The 21,195-nt window shown below is 40.7% G+C and overlaps 1 protein-coding gene across 3 annotated transcripts; it reads right to left on the bottom strand.

The window, feature by feature from the left end:
- Positions 1-1,354: 1,354 nt before the first annotated feature.
- On the bottom strand, positions 1,355-5,389 carry LOC113347363 (cryptochrome-1). Of its 3 annotated transcripts, none has more exons than XM_026591002.1 (5): positions 4,682-5,389; positions 3,937-4,155; positions 2,847-3,553; positions 1,908-2,719; positions 1,355-1,721 (listed from the first exon to the last, which is right to left on the bottom strand). In XM_026591002.1, exons 1-5 carry the CDS (start codon positions 4,992-4,994, stop codon positions 1,670-1,672), a joined length of 2,103 nt encoding a protein of 700 aa, XP_026446787.1. In that variant the 5' UTR covers positions 4,995-5,389; the 3' UTR covers positions 1,355-1,669. The 3 variants fall into 3 exon arrangements, with proteins under 3 accessions (XP_026446787.1, XP_026446788.1, XP_026446789.1); XM_026591003.1 differs by having other exon boundaries at positions 1,355-1,743; positions 4,682-5,385; XM_026591004.1 differs by lacking the exon at positions 1,355-1,721 and having other exon boundaries at positions 1,904-2,719.
- Positions 5,390-21,195: the final 15,806 nt, after the last annotated feature.

Genomic DNA, 21,195 nt, shown 5'->3' with positions numbered 1-21,195 from the left:
CTACAATAATTTTCATGAGGTTGGGTGTATTCTATTTGAAGATGGATAATTGGAAAAATGCCCCATATTTCGATGCCCCGTTGGGAAACTGCCCCATCGTTACTTTTCCATCCAAATAGTCAAACTCGCCACATTGACTTGTCAATATCTACTCTGGCTAGATATATTCGATACAGTAAATTACCTATGTGACTTTAATATATATCTCCTCCTTCTCACGTATCTTCTTATTCCTTAACTTTACATCCAGATGCAAAATATTATCATCACTGCCATCGATCGTAGCTACCACATAACAGATTCATTGTAAAGAAAAGATTATTCCAAGTTCCATTTTAACTTGCCTTGGAAACCCTTAAACCATAGCTCACAAACCATGTCTTGACTGTCCAAATCCCGAAAACCAAACCTTCAAATTCACTAATTAGAGTTATTACATCCACCACAAAGATTTAATAACTTCAATTACATGATTACACAGTAAAAACCCTAAATTCTATGAACCTTAAAAATCAAATATTTTCCAAAAATCAATGAACCCTAATTTCTGATTTCAAGTTTCAAAACCAAATTGAAATTGAAATTTCCTCACTAAAACTCGATTTGCGTCTCTCTGTATTTTTTTGTTTTGTTCTAATATAAATGGAGAAGATGGGCAGAGATACGTAGGAGAAAGAAATATTTAGGGTGTATATGTCTTTTTCCGACACATGAAACTCACACATGTGGCGTCATTGACCAGTTAACACAATTTGGACAAAAATAGCAACGGTGGGGGACCATACTTTTTTTTCTATGGGGCGGTTTCCCAACGGGGCATCGAAATATGGGGCATTTTTCCAATTATCCCTTTGAAGATAGAATCCTTCAACTTGATGGGTGGGACAGTACCATCTATTTGGAATTTAACTGGTGCCTAATACTGTGATCTCACACTACCTACAAGTTCTTTTCATAATCCATGGCTTATGATTGAGTGGAAAGAAAAATTTATCCAAGTAGTAGCTACGTAACTATACGCATCATTCCAGTTGCAAAAGTAGTTCCTCCAATGTTTTTTCTGTTCGGACATGGAACACAAAGACAAGTTTGGTTTCTTTACATCTTTAAATACCTTGTCTAATTAGCTACTCTCTCCCACAAATTACCAATCTTGCAATTCTGCAGTTGGCTAGCAAGTTGTGAAGTCGGTAATCATGCTATTTCATAACAACTTTATTTTGAACACTAGATTATGATCCATGTCATTAGCTTTCTTGACATTCAGTTTTCTTTGTTTTTCTTCTTCTTCTAGAAATGGTTGTCGGTAATATGCACATGATGTTATTTCAACACCAGATAACTAGTAGCAGGATTCACAAGGTTAATAGCAGGCTCAGTGGAACTGTTAAAAAGAGAATAAATGTCTTCTCAAGTAATGGAGAAAACATTAACCTGGTTTATTACAGAGCTACACTTGATCATTTTCTTATAAGACACTCATCTCTCACCTTATGTGAATAACAATTACTATACAGAACTATATATGGTACAGAGAAAACAAAAAGAGAGGGCAGTAAATGAAGTTAAGACTACCTGTCTAAACTTGGCATAAAGATTAATATCTTCTATACCAGCAGATTAGAGAGAGAGGAGTCACTCAAAATGAGGTAATCGTCAACTTATAATCTTAGCCGATCGCATTAGGCTGCACCATATTGTCCATCTCCCAGCTTCTTCCCCTGTTTCGTTTAGACGTTTCATCTGTTAGCACGATCACTTATTAGCTTTACCAATATTAAAACTTGATGAACTAAATACAGTCGGTCATAATTTCAGGAAAACATGTCCATGAGAGATGCATCAATTTGTTTAAGCTAAATTACTGCATCGTTACAGAAGAAGTAGTTGAAAATGGTTTCACTCACCCTGTTTGTGAGAGTCGTCTCCAATTGATTATTTGGTGTGATTGAGGATGTCTCTGCAAATAAGAAGACCCACTGCCTATACCATTTTCTTCAACCACTAATTGCTCTGAAAAGCTAGAAGATGGAGACCAAACTGGAACAACACCCCCATCTCTCTCTCTGCTACTACTTGAAGATTCTGCTGTGGAGGAATCGGCAGTTTGCAGTTGCAACCCGAAATTGTCAAACCGCCGAGCATTGTTAACAACGGCTCTAATCGCTTGAACACCTCCTTGGTTTGGTTCTTCTGTACGAGTATCCATACCCATATTCATGTTTGTCGGTACTTCTGCTCTGGTTTCTTCAGGTGAGTTTCTCAGATCAACAGAAGATTCTTCTTCCTCTTCAATTCTTAGAAATGAAGAAGTCATGCTAGGGACTCTTTGATCTTCTTGGTGCCTGACGATAGGTGTAGTGTTGTTGTTATTTCTAGTAGGTTCAATATCGATCTCCATCTGGATATCTCGAGGAAACGCAATGGGTGTTGATTCCATAGATTCACCAAGACCTTCGTCAGTTCCATTCTCAATTGCTGCTCTCCAGGCTGCCTCTTGTTGCCACATATCAGATAGTGCTTCTTGTAACCGGGCTTTTGCTGCTTCTAATCCCACAATCGGAAGAGGATAATTTGACCCTAGTTCAACCCCAGCAGCTTGAAGTACTGACTCTGGCGTGTTCCATGGATGATGTACCCATTGGGTAGGCAGTCTAGCAAGTTCCGGAAGCCAACGTCGGACGTATTCTCCGTTGGGGTCAAACTTGTAACCTTCAAACTGTTTCAAAGAAGAAATTCGGGATTAATTCTAATGAAGCAAAATTTTGTGAAGTAAAAAGAAAATTATGATAGGTATTTTCTGTGGAAGACATCCAAGGAGGTAATGGGTGGTTGGGTACTTTTACCTGAGGGTTGTCCATTCGATCAAATTCTCGACCATCAGGAAGGGTGCCAGATATGTATTGCCACCCAAGAGCATCACTCTCAAGATCAGCGTCCAATAAGGTATCCCAGAAATACTTCATACCCCATCTCCATGGAAGCTGCAGAACCTTAACAAAGAAACTAGAAACCACAACTCTTATCCTGTCATGTAACCAACCAGTAGCCCATAACTCTCTCATGCCAGCATCAACCAACGGATACCCTGTTCGGCCTTGTCTCCACGCCTTGAAATAACCTTCATCAATTACCCAAGGGAAGAACTTAAGGTGTCCAAGAAGAGGCTTTTCATGACTGTATGGATGATTGAAGCTCATATATCTTGAATACTCTCGAAGCCCGATAGACTTGAGGAACAAATTAACACTCTCTTCACCAGCCGTATTCCCTTCGTTACCCCAGGCAACCTGCTTGATGCGGACTAAGTGAAAGCATTTTCTTACACTCACCTCCCCAAAATGCAAATGAGGAGAGAGAAATGAAGTTGTTGCACTGTCGGCCTTTCTACGGTTCACAGAATATTCGATTAAGGGACCATTGATAAAAGTTGTCAGTGCCTTGTCTCCAGCGCTCCATCCTGGTGACCAGGCCCGAGCAAGAAGTGCGTTGCTTCCTTTCTCGGATTCATCTTCAAAGACCAGTTCGTCCGAAGGGCACCTTGATGTGTCACCTGAAAGACCAAAACATTATTGTTTCTAACAAAGAGGAAATTTGGTATATTTATGGATTAATTTTTCACTTGTTAACTTGCAGGCATGCATATTACATAGACCAAGGTGTGTATTGAGATGGTCAAGCTCAGAAGCCAAAATCAAGACTAAGCTATTGCTTGATCGAGCAACAGGTTTCACGCCTAAATGAACCATCTAACTTTTTGTATATTCGAAGCAACATAAAGATAAAGCGTTTAATAACGTTAACTTCATTGTAAGCACACAGAAATGCAACATTTATAAATGTAGAGAAACAGTACTTGGAACAAGTCCTTCAACAAATCAAGCCCACTGCTGAGCAGTAGAATTTTCTGAACTAGAAAAAATGTAGAGGACAAACCTGATATTATCCTCTTAGGTGGTAACATTGGCGCAGCTGGATCGCAAGGCATGCTAAGGCATCTGTTCCAGAAATCAGAAAAGACCGTGAATGGTTGACCTTGGTCATCATTAACTTCCCATGGTTCATACAACAAATCTGCATTGAACGATCTCACAGATATGCCATAATCAGTCAGAAGCTCCTTAGCACGGTGATCCCTCACTAGCGATATTGGATCTGCACAAAGAAGTAAAACATAAACTGCAGTACTAAGATATTACACTTCACAAAAGTAATTTGAATGAAGTTAATGTCAATATATGCTGTTAAAACCATAAAAGCATGGGAGGACAAGCAGAAGGTACAATCCAACAAGTAATTTGATAATCATATACAATAAAATCTAGAACACTATCATTTCTTAGAAGCATGGTGTTATAAGAAATGACTGAATTAAACAATGGTAAACTTAAAATCAAAAACCAAAATGACCCCAAATTGCAAAATTATGACTCAATCATTATATATATCCAAAAGAGGAAAGAAACCAACAAAGGGTTCATTCTAATGAAACATTGAAACTTAAAGATTCTATTTAGGGTAAGTAAGATTAAAATTAAGAAAGAAAGAAAAAAAAGTGTTTATATTATCAATTAAAAACACCTAAACATTAAAAAAAAGATCAAGATCTAGAAACCAACAAAAGAACCAAAGGTTAAGGAGAATCTAATGACAAATAAGAGCAGTTCTTCATTTTGCATACCATATAAGTGATTGAAGAAGAGTTGAGTAGCACCAGTAGACTTAACAATCTCAATAAGAGAAGAAACACTATCAGAAGATCTTTTAGTAATAAGGGTTGTACCAAGACTTTTCAAAGAACTATCTAGATGATTTAAGCTTTGTTTCAACCACCATCTTGATACTCTTCCTGGATAATAATGGCCTTCTTCTTCAGGTGCCCATACAAACACCGCAATTACAGCACCTGCCCTTACACCAGCAGCAAGTGCAGGATTATCCTCAACTCTTAGATCCCTTCTAAACCAAACTATACTACACCCACCACCTGACATATCTCCCAATTACCTAACAATTGCTTCTTCAAGTATCAATGAACTAAGCATATGCCTCTCTCTATGTTTATCTATCCTTACTTCTTACCATAAAAGAAAAGAAAAATAAAAATCAATCATATCATATCAAACTCTTTATCAAAAATAGTGAAGGAAAGGAAAAGAAAAGAGAAAAAACTTTCATCAACCCATTAATTATGAGATGGAGTCAAAGACAACATAGGTGTACTGAACAACATGTGATCATCTCAAACAATTATCCAGCTTTACTCTCTTGTTTTTGGAGTTTGAAGCAAAGTGGATTCTTTTTTAGTAGTTAAGAAAATTTTAAGCACAAGACTCTACCAAGAGTTTAAGGCAAGAGAGATAAAAGTATATGGGTTTTATTGCTCTTATCTTTAGCTTTTGTAATATGAGATTCTGCTCTTATCTTTTAAGTTTCTTTTTCCTTTGTTTTGTTTTTCAGTGTTCTTTTTTTCACGGTCAAACACTAAAGAGAAGGGATATTTTAGCATTTGGCCTTTAAGGAATCTCATATCTACACCACTTCCGCCAGTTTTGGCCTTGGGGTACTGCATAGAGGTAGTAATGGGCACAGTGTAAACAATGTAAGTTTTGATAATATTTCTACTCTTTTGGGGAGAAATGAATTTTAGTCCGATTCGTGCACATTCTCAAATTTTTATTCAAAACTTAAGTAATTTGTATCATCACCCATCAATTTTACTATTGTACTACAACAAGACGGATTCAGTGTTATTACTACTATTTTTTAGTTTTTATTGGTTTTAGTAGTTTTGGAGCACTATATAACGAGTACTACTAGTTGGTTTGAGAATGTGATAAAGAAATTAAGCTCGTTGTCTATCGTGAAAAGCAGCATGGGTCTTTCTGGTAAGATTAATTTCAAACTTTTTGGTTTGATTCGAGAGGAGAGGAGAAGAGTGTTTGATGAGAGCAAAAACTAGGACCATACAATTTCGTGGACAACTTGCAGCCACAGCTTTAATTCTGGTTCTTTTGTTTCTTTCTTTCTTTCCACTGTTATCCTACGCACTCAGTCACCAAGTGACAGAGTGGAAATTACAGCACTTCAGAGTTGAGGTTTGCCTTTTTTCTTCTATTATTGTTTACGCTCTCAACATTTCTTTCCATTTCAAGCTTATTACAGGGGCGTCATGGTTTATCAGAGGGCGCGACATTGTGATAGTAATGTCCCTTTAGTTGGTTAGGGGATGTCCAAAAAGGGATGTAAATTAACTAGATTACACTTTTCACCTTAAATCAACCAACATCAAATCAATTTTCTTAAAACCTAATGAATCAGAAAAAATCAAATCAATTTTTTTTTCATCTTCTTCTTCATCTTCTCTTCTCCTCCATCAACCGTAACTTCCATTAAAACTGGAAATTTCATCGTCTTCGATTAATCAGCGATTCGAAAATTAATCAAGTATAATGACTTATATGAGGTATATTATGAAAAATCCAATTAGGTTTTTGTTTATTTTGTTCGATTTAAGTTTAATTTCTAACAGAAATTAGGGTTTTAGGTGAAAATTGAAATTCAAATTTCTGGGTTTATGTGAGTTACGGTTGATTTTAACTCTATTACCAACCGTAGCTGAAGAATTTGATGTTGTTACGGTTGGTAATAGTTTAATTACCAACCGTATGTTCTTATATCTGAAAATTTTCTTCAGTTACGGTTGGTAACCATTTTTATTTACCAACCGTAACTCAATTACACTTGGTATCGAGCATTTGGTTACCAACCGTAAATGAGTTACGGTTCGTATCGAGAATTTAGTTACCAATCCTAACTGGTTCTACAATTGGGTTTTTCCCCAAATTTAACCAGTTACGGTTGGTTACGAGCGAAATGCCAACCATTATTAGCTCTGAAAATGTAAGAAATTAAATGTTTTTTACGTATTTGAGCAACAAAAAGCTAGTTGGGACTAATTTAGAAGTATACCTGGTCATTTTCAGGCATTGGGTTTTCACTTTATTGGTTAATTTCTTCAATTGATTGAGATTGACCTTCACTTTGGGTTAAAACTTCTCTACCATCTCCAAACTTTTTTTTTCTTAAAACTCTAAAATCTGATTTTGTTTTGATTTTGAGTTAATATAAGTGAATTTAATCATTAACATTAAACTTGATTATCATCACTAAACTAGGTTATCAATTATGAGGGTTAATTTGTCATTTCCATTTTTTTGATAAGGGACACCTTGAATGATCATGGAATGACCCTTTTTGTCCCATTAGAATACCGCCCTTCTAATAAACCATGCCGCCCCTGTGATAAGCTTGTTCCATTTTGCATATATTTTTTGTTTGGCAATAGTAACTGCTAAAACATTTTTACTCAAATGGATTCAGGTATGTACGTCAGGAAGTTAACTGACATATGGTCACAAAGAGATCGATCGCCCTTTTGATTGCGAATAGGATAGGGGCGGAGTAGAGAAAGGTTGGACCACTACCGAGCATGGCAAAGGCACCATTCAGAATCATGAATACACCACTGAGAATACAATTAGAACTGCTAATTATGGAAGCACCATCGACCAAAATGGTTAGAAGAGATATTTGCATGATGCAAGTAGTATTTGAATGCGACAGATTTTGGGATTTTTGTCAGTAGGTAATAATGTTACTAATTAATCCGCAACTCCAAGGTCAAGCACAGAGGCCATGTTTCCTCACAAATCACAACCTCTTAACCAAGGGCAAGGGCCTCTGTAATGCAAGGCTACTTTCTAAAACTCTAATATGAACTATGAACCCCAAGACTTGTTAAAATTTACTCAAGGCTTAGGTGATGTTGCTAAACACATAACCAATTAACCTATAGATAGAGTATTCGGCAGCTACCTGTGAAGATTAGTAAATGTAGCTTATTTGTACCATGCAGTGCTACCAACAAGCTTTAACAAATGCGGCCCCAGAGGCTTGCCGGTCCAAACTATTCAACGGCTTTATGAGGTCCCTTAAAATTTTAAGATGAGATGAGAGGTATGGATTCTTTGAGGAGACATAAAAACATCCGTGTAGGTTTATCATGTTTTTTTTCCTCATATGAACGCGAGTGAGAAAGTTTATTCGGGAGGAGATAAAGAAGATATGCTAGTTGTGTTTACCTTTTTAACTTTCTTTGTTTGGCACCTTTCTTACACCCCATGTGAAATGAAAACAGAGAGCAATGAGCTACAGATCAGGTGGTCTGGTCCCCCTTACAGCCTTACTAATTTTACAAGGTGAAACTTAAACAAATACTCTTCGCTTTAAGATTCTTCACAGGTACCCCTATGGAGTATTTCTTAAGTTTTTAGGATCTAATTTTTGACACATTTAATATTATGTTGTTTTTTTTAAGCATCTGATATCATGTTAAGACAATCCGACTTCCCGAAGGGGGTTGAGTTGATGTCCAGGCATTAACAACATACAAGTTTTACCCATAATAGTATCGGTTCAATTTTATTATGCACTTAAAATATGCCCCTTAAGTGTATTTATGCAAAAAGAGAACAAAAAAATATGAGTATTTTTAATTAAGTTTCCATTTTACAAGTTCCGCAGGATAGAGAACAGGAACCTCCTGTGAGGAGTACGAAGATTTTATTTTTATGTTTCGAAATGGCATAATTATATCAATAACGACCCAAGTCGGATTGGGAATGATTGAGAGCTCCAACATACGATAGCTGCAACCAAACCACTTAAAACAACAACTACATAACTTGAAATAATGAAAAAATTCGACTATATTCCATAATAATTTTAGGGACTTAATAGTAACTGTGTCACGACAAGTTTAAACGGACTGGATTAGGTGGAAAGTAACACATTCTAACCACATGAACACTTTTGTTATCAGTAGAGATGTTAGGATTTAAAGACCTAACCATTTCTCAATGATTAGAAAAGGTAATCATAATCGGCCATCGATTATTTTGGGTTAGAAGCGGTCGGGATCCGGTTGAGCCTTCATCAGAGTATTATAAAGATATGACTTTTTCTTGTAGAGGTCTCTCATTCTTATTTTTATTTATTTACAAAAAAAATATCATTGAAACCGAAGTTGTTACATGATCCTTACCTACTAATATTATTAGCAACAAGGTTAACAAAGGCAACAAAATTGGTTATCGTGGGTCAAAATCAGACATGATTCGTCTGAGCCTTCATCGCAGTATTATAAGCATACGATGTTTCTAATAGTTATTTATTTATATTTTTAAATGTGGTTGTGTAGATGGTGGATTTTCGACAAAGGCTAAAATCGTAAAACCATAATTGTACATACTCCTGATCCAGCAATCAGATGAGTATTGAGGCTCATGTCTCTCATCGAACCATGAAAGCTCATGCCACAAGAATCTTTGACTGAGAATACTGTCTCTCAGAGTATACGTAGATGTGTAGTCTCTCAGCTAAGGCAACGACATATCTCATGAATACTGGGCAATTTCAGTAATTACTTCTATATAGAATCGAACGATTGGACGGCTCCTAGACAGCTTGCCTTCTAGTATAGAGCAATAACGTCTTCAGGATGGAACAATGTTTTCCCTGACTATATAAAGAAAATATGATGCTTCAACAAGCTCATATTACTCAACTCTCAGATAATTAATGCTCCTAGACAGCATGCCTGCTAGTATAGAGCCATTAATTAATTATCTTTAATCCTTAAATTCAATAACTTAATATTCAGGAATATTCTACGTTCTTCATAATATTTTGTTACTTCAATTCCTGGTTCTTCCCAGCAGAATTCCATGGGTGAGTGATAAATATTCAACGTACAGGCATCTGAGCAGCTATCGAGTAAGCCCCGACCAAAATGGTGCAGGTGTACTCAATAACAATGCACTAACAAGCACCTGAATGCACGAACGAGCATTCCAAAATACGAAGGAGCGATGAACCTATGCAAAATAGGAAGAAAAATAATAAATAATAAAGTATTAGCTAGGGCGTTGGGGGACTGGACCAACCGACCGGCCGGTTGCCATGGCCAGTCCCACGCCCAATTCTATATTTTATCATATTTTTATTATTTTCCTTGATCTCATGAAAATCCCTTCATTTGAACAAACATCCTTCATTTTAAGGAAACTCCTCAGTTTCATGATGTTTCCTTCACATCAAAAAAATAATATAAAATTGGGAAAGGTGTCGTGGGACCGTGTCTACTAGCCGGCCGTCTATGCCCTAGTTGTGGCCAGTCCCACACCTCATGATTCCTCATGATTTTATTATTATTTCCTTCATCTCATGAAAACTCCTTAATTTCATGATATTTCCTTCAAATCATGAAAATAATATAAAATTAGGGAAGACTCGCTGGACCGGGCCCTAGCCGGCCAACCATGCCCTAGTCGTGGCCGGTCCCACATGCCCCTTATTTTATTATTATTAGTATTATTGTTTCCTTCATCTCATGGAAACTGCTTCACTTTAAGGAAATCTCCTTGATTTTATGGTATTTTTTAATCATGAAAATAATATAAAATTAGGAAAAGTGTCATGTGACCGGGCTTATTGGCTGGTCGGCCATGTCTTGGCCATATCTGGTCCCACACTTCATGGTTCCTTATTTTATTATTATTATTTCCTTCATCTTATGAAGTTTCCTCAGTTTGAGCAAAAAACCTTGATTTCTTCATATTTTCTCAAAATGTTCCTCAAACACACATCAGAAAATATCAAAATTCTCAGGACTAAGACACGAACACTTTGATGACATGAGCATGTTACCTTGACCGACCAAGGTTGGTTCTTTGGCTTGTAAGGAGCCGGTCCCACATATTTTCATAATTTGACCTAATTTGTTCACATTAGGTTCAAACTCTTCCAAACAACTTGGAATTTCATCAAATGATCGTCAGTCGATCCCGTGACCAACCAGGGCCGGTTTCATGACCCCTTGGTAGGTCCTTCATCTCTTCATAATTTATTAGGTTTTATCACCTAAGGTTCAGACGAACATTATTTTAATGAAGGATTAAACCAGCATTTAATCATCTTTTCACCAACTGGTCTTCAAGAGACTTTGGTATTTGCTCACTCGAGCATTTGGGCGTTACATGTCGACTCATCATCCCATGTAGTCGTTCCCTCCTTCACTCCGTGGTTGATTTTCAATAAATCATCAATTAATCAGCAATTGATCAAAATTAGGGTTTCGAATCCAAAGCTATGCAAAACATAAATCTGAGCAGATTCAAACACTAATAATTTTACGTTGATCCCATGATCAGAATTCTAATTAATTATACTTGGTTCACTTACCAATATTTTAAATTAATATTTCACTTTGGTCATGTTACCAATAATTCATCAAACGAACAACATTTGCTCAGATGAGCAATATTTTCTCAGACTAAGGAATATTGGTTCAACTATCAATATTCAACAATCCATCGAATGAGTAATATTTTCTGACCTTAACTATCAACATTTACTCGAGAATTATATCTCTGTCTCAACAGACACGTTCGATTCATGAATCTTAGAACATTTGCAAATCACGTTCGACTCTGCAATGCAAGGACTCATTATCCCATAAAGTCAGCAACTGACTAACTAAATACACGTCTGCCTTGCAGACTCCCAATCATGAGACATCATTTGTGTCACATGGGGGATATTAACTAGGGTTTTGGTCTGGCGGTCTACGGCACGTGTGTTCATACATACGATGAGAATATGAGCAAGTCGTGCAATTAGTTGGGGGAGTTAGCAAAGTAGTGGATGGAAAATCAACCAAGTCTCCGCACGATGAGAAACTGGTTTTAACACGATTTCCACTTCCCCACTCTTTGACTCCAGCAACTGTCACACTTCATGGGATCAAGGTGTTTACAATTCTAGCAATATAAATAAGTCTCTGAACCATGATTGGAAAAACAAGACACTCTTTCGTCAAAAAGACAACCTCTCGTCAAACAGACAACAAGAGATTAAGAACTCAACGTCTAAGCAATCACTCTCAACAGAGCAAATTCAATCAATCAAAACTTATCTTTTTTCTTCATGCAGAATACACAATACACCTACAATCTTCGATCACCATTGATCTCACACATTTCTCAGCTTCCCTCCTACAGATCGACCGATCCTCTCTTGTGACCGAATTGACTCTGGAATGTCCATTGTCTTGGTTTAGGCCGGAGTCCTACAGATTGATCTCTCGAACTTAAAGCACTCCCTTCTTGCAGTGCATCTGTGTGAGGATAAACATTTCCCTCGGTTCAAGGAGTCTCCTCCGCACGGTCGTCTCCTCAATTCCGTAAAAACCAGCAAATCGTTTTTCCCCATCTACAAGTTGATTTCACTAATGTCAGGATATACCAAATCTCCTACTAAATTTAGTAAGCATATCTGATTATATTTTTTATTCAAGAACCTATAATTCCAATTATTAGAAGGCTGAAGCTGGATCACAAAGGATAACTATATTCAGCTAAGATATGTTGTTGGGGTTACAAGTATAATAGTATGGAGTTCTTTTTAGATCTATTTCAATTAATCTAATACATGGCAGCTCCAGTCCAATTCACCATATAAAAACTTCATATGTGGCTAAACAGTCTCCATGTTCAACAACTCTTACATCAAAAAAAGTATCTTGTTTTGTATCCTTTAATATTTCCTAGAAATTGTTAACGATTAGTCTAGTCTCAATTTTGCTAATTTATTTAACATAGGAAGCATCACAAGTGATATAGATAAAAATTTGAATGAGAGAATCGAAGTATGATTCTGATCTAGCTCGTGGATCATTTTTCTTTTCTTTGTTAGTTCATAATGTATGTGTGAAAAAAAAAATATCCCATAAGATATGGATTTAGGATCTAGATTCTTGTTTAAGTTACCGTTTCACATTTATCCTTCCACGTAGTACTCTAAGTTGTAACCCAAAAATAACTTGAACGAACTTTTTCTACCTAAATAGTTCTTCAACTTCATTACTTGTATTAGAACCTTGTTATTTTTAAAGTAGAGAAACCAGAGATAAAGCATAATTCCTATACTAAACCACTCTAAGTTTGTATCTCCATGACAATTTTATAAGAAAACTGCCAATTTTCATCTTTTGTATTATTCTCTTGCTGATCTTATGTGAAAGTCAGATATCGAACTAGGATTTATTGTTAGGCTGGGCTAAAAAATTTCACGTTACAAAGAAAGTATCTAGTAATTATTTAAATTACAAAGACTCAAATGTATAATTGTAAATGAAAACGTGGGGGTACCAAAATACACCAACAAATTTTTCTCAGACAACCTATATAGAATGAACTCAAATATAATTCCGAGAGTTCAACTTAATGAATCTCAATCAGGAAACATATGAAGAGCTTACATATCTTTCTCTCACAGTCAGAATGTTACAGAAACTAGTCCGTGAACCTTATTCTGCCGTGAGATTACTTGGAAGATTCCAAAGATCAATATCTAAGAATCAATCAAGTCGTATCCAACAATTTCGATAGACTTATCTAACTGAATTGATTTTAGCATACAACCTGTGATATTTCAATTATAAAGATAAACAATATAATGCGGAAAAGAAATAAGACAAGCACCAGAAATTTTGTTAACGAGGAAACCGCAAATGCAGAAAAATCCCGGGACCTAGTCCAGACTTAAACACCAAACTGTATTAAGACGCTACAGACACTTGTTGATGGTGGTTTTTAGATTAGGGTTAAAATCGTAAAACTATACATCCGACATGACGTCACTATGACCATTAACACATTTATTGAATCAATCAACATGTCTACATAAGAATTACCGGGGTACCTTTTTTTTTACATGGGTCATGTTCCACGGCAGAACCCTTAACATTGACTGACATCTTCTATGCCAAACCCTAACTCTCATGCCACCGCGCAAAGCATACCAACCATGCCAGCCGCACCACCGTGCCAATGACAAACCATGCCATCCACGTCTCCGCGCCAAGGCATGCCAACCATGCCAGCTGCACCACCGTGCCAATGGAGAACCATGCCAGCCACGTCTCCGCGCCAAGGCATGCCAACCATGCCAGCCGCACCACCGTGCCAATGGAAAACCATGCCAACCATGTCTCCGCGCCAAGGCATGCCAACCATGCCAGCCGCACCACCGTGCCAATGGAAAACCATGCCATCCACGTTTCCGTGCCAAGGCATGCCAACCATGTCAGCCGCACCACCGTGCCAATGGAAAACCATGTCAGCCACGTCTCCGTGCCAAGGCATTCCAACCATGCCAGCCGCACCACCGTGCAAATGGAAAACCATGTCAGCCACGTCTCCGCGCCAAGGCATGTCAACCATGCCAGCCGCACCACCGTGCCAGCCACGTCTCCATGCCAGCCGCACCACCATGCCAGCCACGTCTCTGCGCCAAGGCATGCCAACCATGCCATCCGCACCACCATGCCAACAACGTCTCCGCGCCAAGGCATGCCAACCATGACATCCGCACCACATGTGCTAATGGCATGCCGCGCCTAAGCCATTCCATGCGGGCCTTCCCTTCACGGATGCCAAAACGAAGGCGTGCGACAATCAACGACCACCCTTCCATCTTAGATGCAAATCTTAGTCGTCCAAGGTCACCAACCAACGCATGGTCACTTTTGGCCCAGCGCCAAAACCCTAGTTTGGCCACGCCTAAAACATGCCAAGGCATGTCGACCATGCCACATGTGCCAATGGCATGTCGCGCCAGCCACCTAGCAGCGCCTAAGCCATGTCATACCGGCCTTCCCTTCACGGCTGCCAAAACGAAGGCGTGCGACAATCAACGGCCACCCTTCCATCTTAGATGGAAATCTTAGTCGTCCAAGGTCACCATCCAACGCATGGTAACCTTTGGCCCAACGCCAAAACCCTGATTTGGTCGCGCCTAAAACATGCCAAGGCATGTCGACCATGCCACATGTGCCAATAGCATGCCGCGCCAGCCACCTAGCCGCGCCTAAGCCATGCCATGCCGGGCTTCCCTTCACGGCTGCCAAAACGAAGGCGTGCAACAATCAACGGCCACCCTTCCATCCTAGATGCAAATCTTAGCTGTCCAAGGTCACCAACCAACGCATGGTAAACTTTTGCCCAACGCCAAAACCCTAGTTTGGCCACGCCTAAACCGCGCCAAGGCATGTCGACCATGCCACATGTGCCAATAGCATGCCGTGCCATCCACCTTACCGCCCTAAACCATGCCATGTTGGACTTCCCTTCACGGCTGCCGAAACGAAGGCGTGCGACAATCAACGGCCACCCTTCCATTCTAGATGCAAATCTTAGCCGTCCAAGGTCACCAACCAACGCATGGTAACCTTTGGACCAACGCCAAAACCCTAGTTTTGGCCACACCTAAACCGCGCCAAGGTATGACGACCATTCCACATGTGCCAATGGCATTCCATGCCAGCCACCTTGCCGCGCCTGACCCATACCTTGTCGGTCTTCCCTTTACGGCTGCCAAAACGAAGTCCTGCAACAAGCAACGGCCATCTTTCCATCTAAGATGCAAATCTTAGCCGTCCAGGGTCGCCAACCAACGCATGGTAACCTTTGGACCAACGCCAAAACCTTAGTTTTGGCCACGCCTAAACCGCGCCAAGGCATGCCGACCATGCCACATGTGCCAATGGCATGCCGTGCCAGCCACCTTGCCGCGCTTAAACCATGTCATGCCGGCCTTCCCTGTACAGCTGCCAAAACGAAGGCCTGCTACAATCAACGGTCATCTTTCCATCTAAGATGCAGATCTTAGCCGTCAAAGGTTACCAGCTAACGTATGACAACCTTTGGTCCGGTGCCAAACCCTAGTTTTGGTCACGCCCAAACAATGACAAAACCCTAGCTTTTGGCCGCGCCTAAACTAAGCATATTAAAGCCATGCCGGCCATGCTTTCATGCCACTGGCTACCAAACGAAGGGTTGCATTAATCAACGGCTACCCTTCTTCTCAAGATGCAAGATCTCGACCATCAAAGGTCACCACCGAGCCGGCAAGTCTCCCAAGCTCAACTTGCCAAACAAAAACAACATGCTACATGTTTTTCACCAAAACACTCGAGACATCAACACATGTCACAATCTGGGGGATGTTCATTGGGTATTGGTTTGGCGGTTTACATCGTGCGGCGTACACTACGCCCGTTACAAGACCGTGTCAAAAGGATGAGGCGGTTAGTAAATACAAGGAGTAATGGATAAACGCTTTCCTTTATGGAACATCAATTCCAGGCGTCACCGGTTACTACCTCCTCCCATTTACTCATCAATTTTCCATTTCTTACGAGACCAGAGTACGTTTCACTTCGACTTGTATACATAGGTCTTACCTATTTCCACCAAACAACAAGTTCTGGTCAAGAGTATACAACACTCAGAAACGTTTGCTAGATTTCCCATCTGTTAGCTTCCCACTTTTTGATACAAGTCACAAAACAACTACTCTTCCAGAATCAACTATTCTGGTCTCAACACTCTCTTCGCTTCCCTCCCCAAAACCAACCCTTCTCCTCCTCTTTGTGTCCTAAGCAAGTCTGGAACGGCCATTTCTTGGTTTAGGCCGGATTGTACAGATTGATATCTCGAATCTAAAGTACTCCCTTGCAGTACATTGTTTAGGGTTTAGACTTGTTTCTCACCCACAACGCACGAAATTACCGAAACCAGCAGAAACTGTTTTCACCCTCAAACAATTGGCGACCACAGTGGGAGATTGATCTTTCGGTTACAATGTCAATTTTCGACCATAGATCTCATGCTTCGACCCAGACATCAAGGCGGTAGAAGCAAACGATCCGCTCAGGGATCGACGACTCAGTTGCCAGACGGCCCGATTATCAGTCATGACACGACAAGGGATGACTGGGGACTTCCCAGAGGTTAGAAGAAAACGATCCGCCCAAGAATCGACGACTCGGTTATCAGGTAACTCAGTAACGACTGGGGACTTTCCACAATTGCAGCGGTGCTTCCCACAAAACTCGGACTTACACCCGGAAGATTCATTTTTCGTTAGGAGATCCGAAAAACCGAGTAAGTATTGCCTAGACAAAATACATGGTTTACTACTTCAAGTTTTCACGGGAATGATAAAACCGATAGCCATGTTATGCTTCATCCCATGCTCTCTACTGCCACGCAACGCTCACGATTTCATGGCTATCCTGGGATGTTTGTGTCACTTGCAATCGTAACCAAAAAACATCATCATTCTATAACAATTCATTCTAAAAGAATAATCCAAAACCCTCATAGATAACAGTTATCTACCAATTCAAATCAAACCATAAACCAAACACTTTGTTTGCCTTTCGACAAAAAAAAACAGTCACCTACCCGTACGTGCCTATTTTGCATAATGATGATTACCCGTCACGTCACTATTCATGAGGTAGACGACATTACTACGGTGATATTCGAAGAGGAATTTTTTATGATGAAGTATTTCTAAAAGTTTATGAAAGGCATGCTCACGGCTAGGGTTTTCACCAATTCAGAAGAACAATATTTCTACAGATTTATGGAAAGCATACCTATGGATAGGGTTTGCACCAACAAAAGAAAACGAACTGAAAGAGAAATGCTGGAATACATAGCTAGAATATGCTTGCCCACTTTATTGTTACCGCTAACACCAAGACGTGAGAACAAAGATACGAGATAAAAAGGAGAGTCAACCCCTTTCATAGGCACTTTGGAATTTGAATAAGGAAAGGGTTTCCTATTTGAGATATGTATGGGAAGACGCAATTGGGCCCGCAAGAACAAATATGTGCCACGCCAAGCCAACGTCCATGCCAAGCCAGCGTCCAGGCCAAGCCAGCGCCCGTTCCAAGCCGATCCAGCGCTAACAGCTGCGTCCTTCCAGCACCGGAAACTTACATCTTCCCAGCGCTGACAGCTTACGTCCTTTCAGCGCCGGTAGCCTGCATCTTCCTGGCGCTGACATCTTACGTCCTTCCAGCGCCGGCAGCCTGCATCTTCCTAGTACTGACAGCTTCCGTCCTTCCAGCGCCGGCAGCTTACATCTTTTTCAGTGCTGATAGCTTGCGTCCTTCCGTCATCTTGCATCTTCCCAGCGCTAACAGCTTGCGTCCTTCCAGCACCGGAAGCTTACATCTTCCCAGCGTTAACGGCTTACGCCCTTCCAGCAGTTCCATCAGCTTACGTCTTTTCCAGCACTGACAACTTGCATATTTACAGTAGCTTGCATCTTCCCAGCGCTAGCAGCTTGCATCCTTCCAGCGTTGCACTTGAATGCTCAGTAGAAGAGAATCAGCAACCGCCCTGAGTTCACAAAGGATCTTTTCCTGTCAGGAGATGCATGATTTCTGGGGACTTCGTTCGTAAAATCGTGCAGTCTATGGTGAAACATTTATGTGAGATTTTATATTTCCCCAAGGCGCAACGTCAAGACATTATTTGCAACCCTCAACCGCATTGCATCAAGAAAGTAGATATTTTCATCCAGGAAGTCGTTCCCAAACCCCAACCTCTCTTGGAAAGCACGATTGATAGATGGAACTGAGGACTCCTAACCATTGTTCGCTTGAAGGGTGTCAAGCTTTACAGCAAACTGATTGACGCAGCCTCTCCGCTTCAACGTCCTCCAGCAGCGGCTCTTCTTCAACGTTCGCTTCAGCAGCCGCTCCGCTTCAGCGTTCTCTCCATAAGCTGTTACAGGATCCAAAGACGAAACTTCATCTTTTTTCTCCATAAGTTTCAACGTCCTCTCCAAGAACTGAAGCCACTTCAACGCCTCCTTCCTGCCAAGGATCGTGTGGTAGCCGCCACTCATTCTTTCTAAGGATCTTGTCGTAGCCGTCGTTCTTCCTTTCCGAGGATCGTGCTGTAATTTCCACTTCTTCCTTCCAAGGTTCGTGCCACCACAATCCCCGTGCCAAGGATCATGATCGCAACCAGCCAATTTTCGTATCCGTGGACACCTTTTGTTCCATCCCACCAAAGCTTGTGGTCATAGAAAGTTTGCTCACTTACGCATCCAGCCAATCCCTTTACTTCCATGGACAGTCTCTTCTGATCACATCTGCTGACAAGAACTGTTGCCGCCCGTTTGTTGATACCAGCCAGAGCTTCACCATGGTAACAATCACTGTAAAGGTAACTCGTAATCCTCCATATTTTAGTTGCACTGGGAAGAAGTAACAAAATCACAAGTACGAACACACGATGGTGATATCCTTATCATGGTCAACCCACCGACCACACAAGATCGAAACATGCAAACCACACTTGGGGACTGGGAATCTACACGGGATCCCTTCACTATCAAAGCTCAGAAGACACGGTCAACCAAAAGGCCATAGCCACAACAAGGTCATCTACTCTTCAAGTGTGCAACGCAATAAAATCATCACCTATCTGTCTAGAAGACGCCTTCAACACTTTACAAGGCCGAGGAGGATCCCAAGCCTGCTCAGAGGAAAACAATTTCAGAAACTGAAGAAAAATGCGACCGGGGACTTCTCATCGCAGTCCATCCCGACGACCATCAAAGACTCATGAGATAACTCCAGAGACGCGGCTGAAACATTTTCTTGAAGGAACAGAGAGAGCCATGATAAACAACATAAATCTCTCATTCCTACCACTTCACTATCCAGGATAGTTCATCATGTGATATTCTAATCACCCCAGCGTCACATCAGAAGAGTACGATAATCTTATATCAAATCCTGTAGACGTGGATTCAAGGCGATGCAATGAAAGTAGACTACACATGGGGACTACCAACATGGGACGCTTTCACTCCCCTCGACCAGGTTATTTCTGATTTCAACATCATCACTGTCGAAGTTTTACGAGCCGCAGGAATTTCTCAACATGAAGCCGTATATGTGCACCGAAGACTCTAAATGCACGCCACAAAGATACATTCACATATTCGGCCAATCCATCGGATCTAACAGAAGCATAAATGGGGACTGCTCACCACATCCCATTCAACACGATAGTCCAAGATTTGGAAGATGGTTCGAAGGATGACACTTGGAACCAAGTCCTTGAAGACTTGATGGTAGCACATCGCCAAAGAAACATCTCCTAACTCATCTATTTCATCCAGTGTCTCCATAAGATTTCGACCAACACAAGCATCCACAACATATTGTCATCGCGATCATAAGGTCCAGGCACTGAACAACATAAAATCAAGGACGAACCGAAAACGCAACCACATCCATCCGTCCCAAGAATGCAATGGAGTTTGATAAATTTTGGAATCCACTGGAGAGACACTGAAAATGAAAGAACGGATTCGGACGAGCAACATAAAACAAAAGAAGGTCAATATCTCTTTTCATGCGGACGGAGTTTCTAGAGTTTGAACAAAATAAAGATTCCTTCTTGCTCAATGAAATGGATGACTGGGTGCGACTATGCCACCTCAGGCCCGCAACATCCCTCCTGAATTTTACTATCGAGCGAGGGGAGATAAGACATTCTTTTTCGTTCAGAATGGAGGGGCGGACCGTCAAAATCCGAGTTCGTACGAGAATTCTACAGCGATTCTAGTAAAGGGCGCTAATTAGTGTTTCGGCATGCCAAACCCTAATTCAGACAAAGTTTCCATCATCCCATGAAACTGAAGCCAGTCATCATCCTTCCAAGGAACTCAAGCTAGCTCCACTCCAAGCCGAGCAACGCAAGCAGCTCCATTTCAATACGACCAATGCTGACGGCTCCTATTCCAAGCCGATCAACGCATGCGGCTCCCATTCCAAGCCGACCAACGCCAGCGGCTCCCCTCAATCTGCACCAACACCGATAACTCGCTAAGACAGCACCTCTGCGTTCCCTAACCCAGCCAAGATGACGCGTGACCTTTCCAAGCCCACAATCTACATCTCACCCCTTCACAGTCTAGCTAGCAGCACCACAAGTAGAATCTATGCAAGGCCGGCAACACGAGAATCACAAACTCTCCTTACCTCTCGAAAAAGGTTAGTCGGGTCTTCTTGACCATCTTTTCACGACTTGTCATTTCGATTTTGTCCTCGCCTGTCACCATCTTATGCTTACCTCGCAACAATGCTCATGTTCCGAGCTAAGCAGGGGACTTATTGTTGATGGTGGTTTTTAGCTTAGGGTTAAAATCGTAAAACTGTACGTCCGACATGACGTCACTATGACCATTAAC

Source organism: Papaver somniferum, chromosome 2 (assembly GCF_003573695.1).
Source record: "Papaver somniferum cultivar HN1 chromosome 2, ASM357369v1, whole genome shotgun sequence".
Classification (NCBI taxonomy): domain Eukaryota; kingdom Viridiplantae; phylum Streptophyta; class Magnoliopsida; order Ranunculales; family Papaveraceae; genus Papaver; species Papaver somniferum.
This window is presented reverse-complemented; position numbering and strand designations above follow the sequence as displayed.

What these genes read in the sequence shown, in the direction of transcription:
- LOC113347363 (XM_026591002.1), bottom strand. Translation starts at nt 4,994, where the DNA reads ATGTCAGGTGGTGGGTGTAGTATAGTTTGGTTTAGAAGGGATCTAAGA. An exon ending in ACCTAAGAGGATAATATCAG is followed by an intron (nt 3,554 to 3,936) that starts GTTTGTCCTCTA and finishes TTGGTCTTTCAG; the next exon opens with GTGACACATCAAGGTGCCCT. An exon ending in ATCGAATGGACAACCCTCAG is followed by an intron (nt 2,720 to 2,846) that starts GTAAAAGTACCC and finishes TCTTTGAAACAG; the next exon opens with TTTGAAGGTTACAAGTTTGA.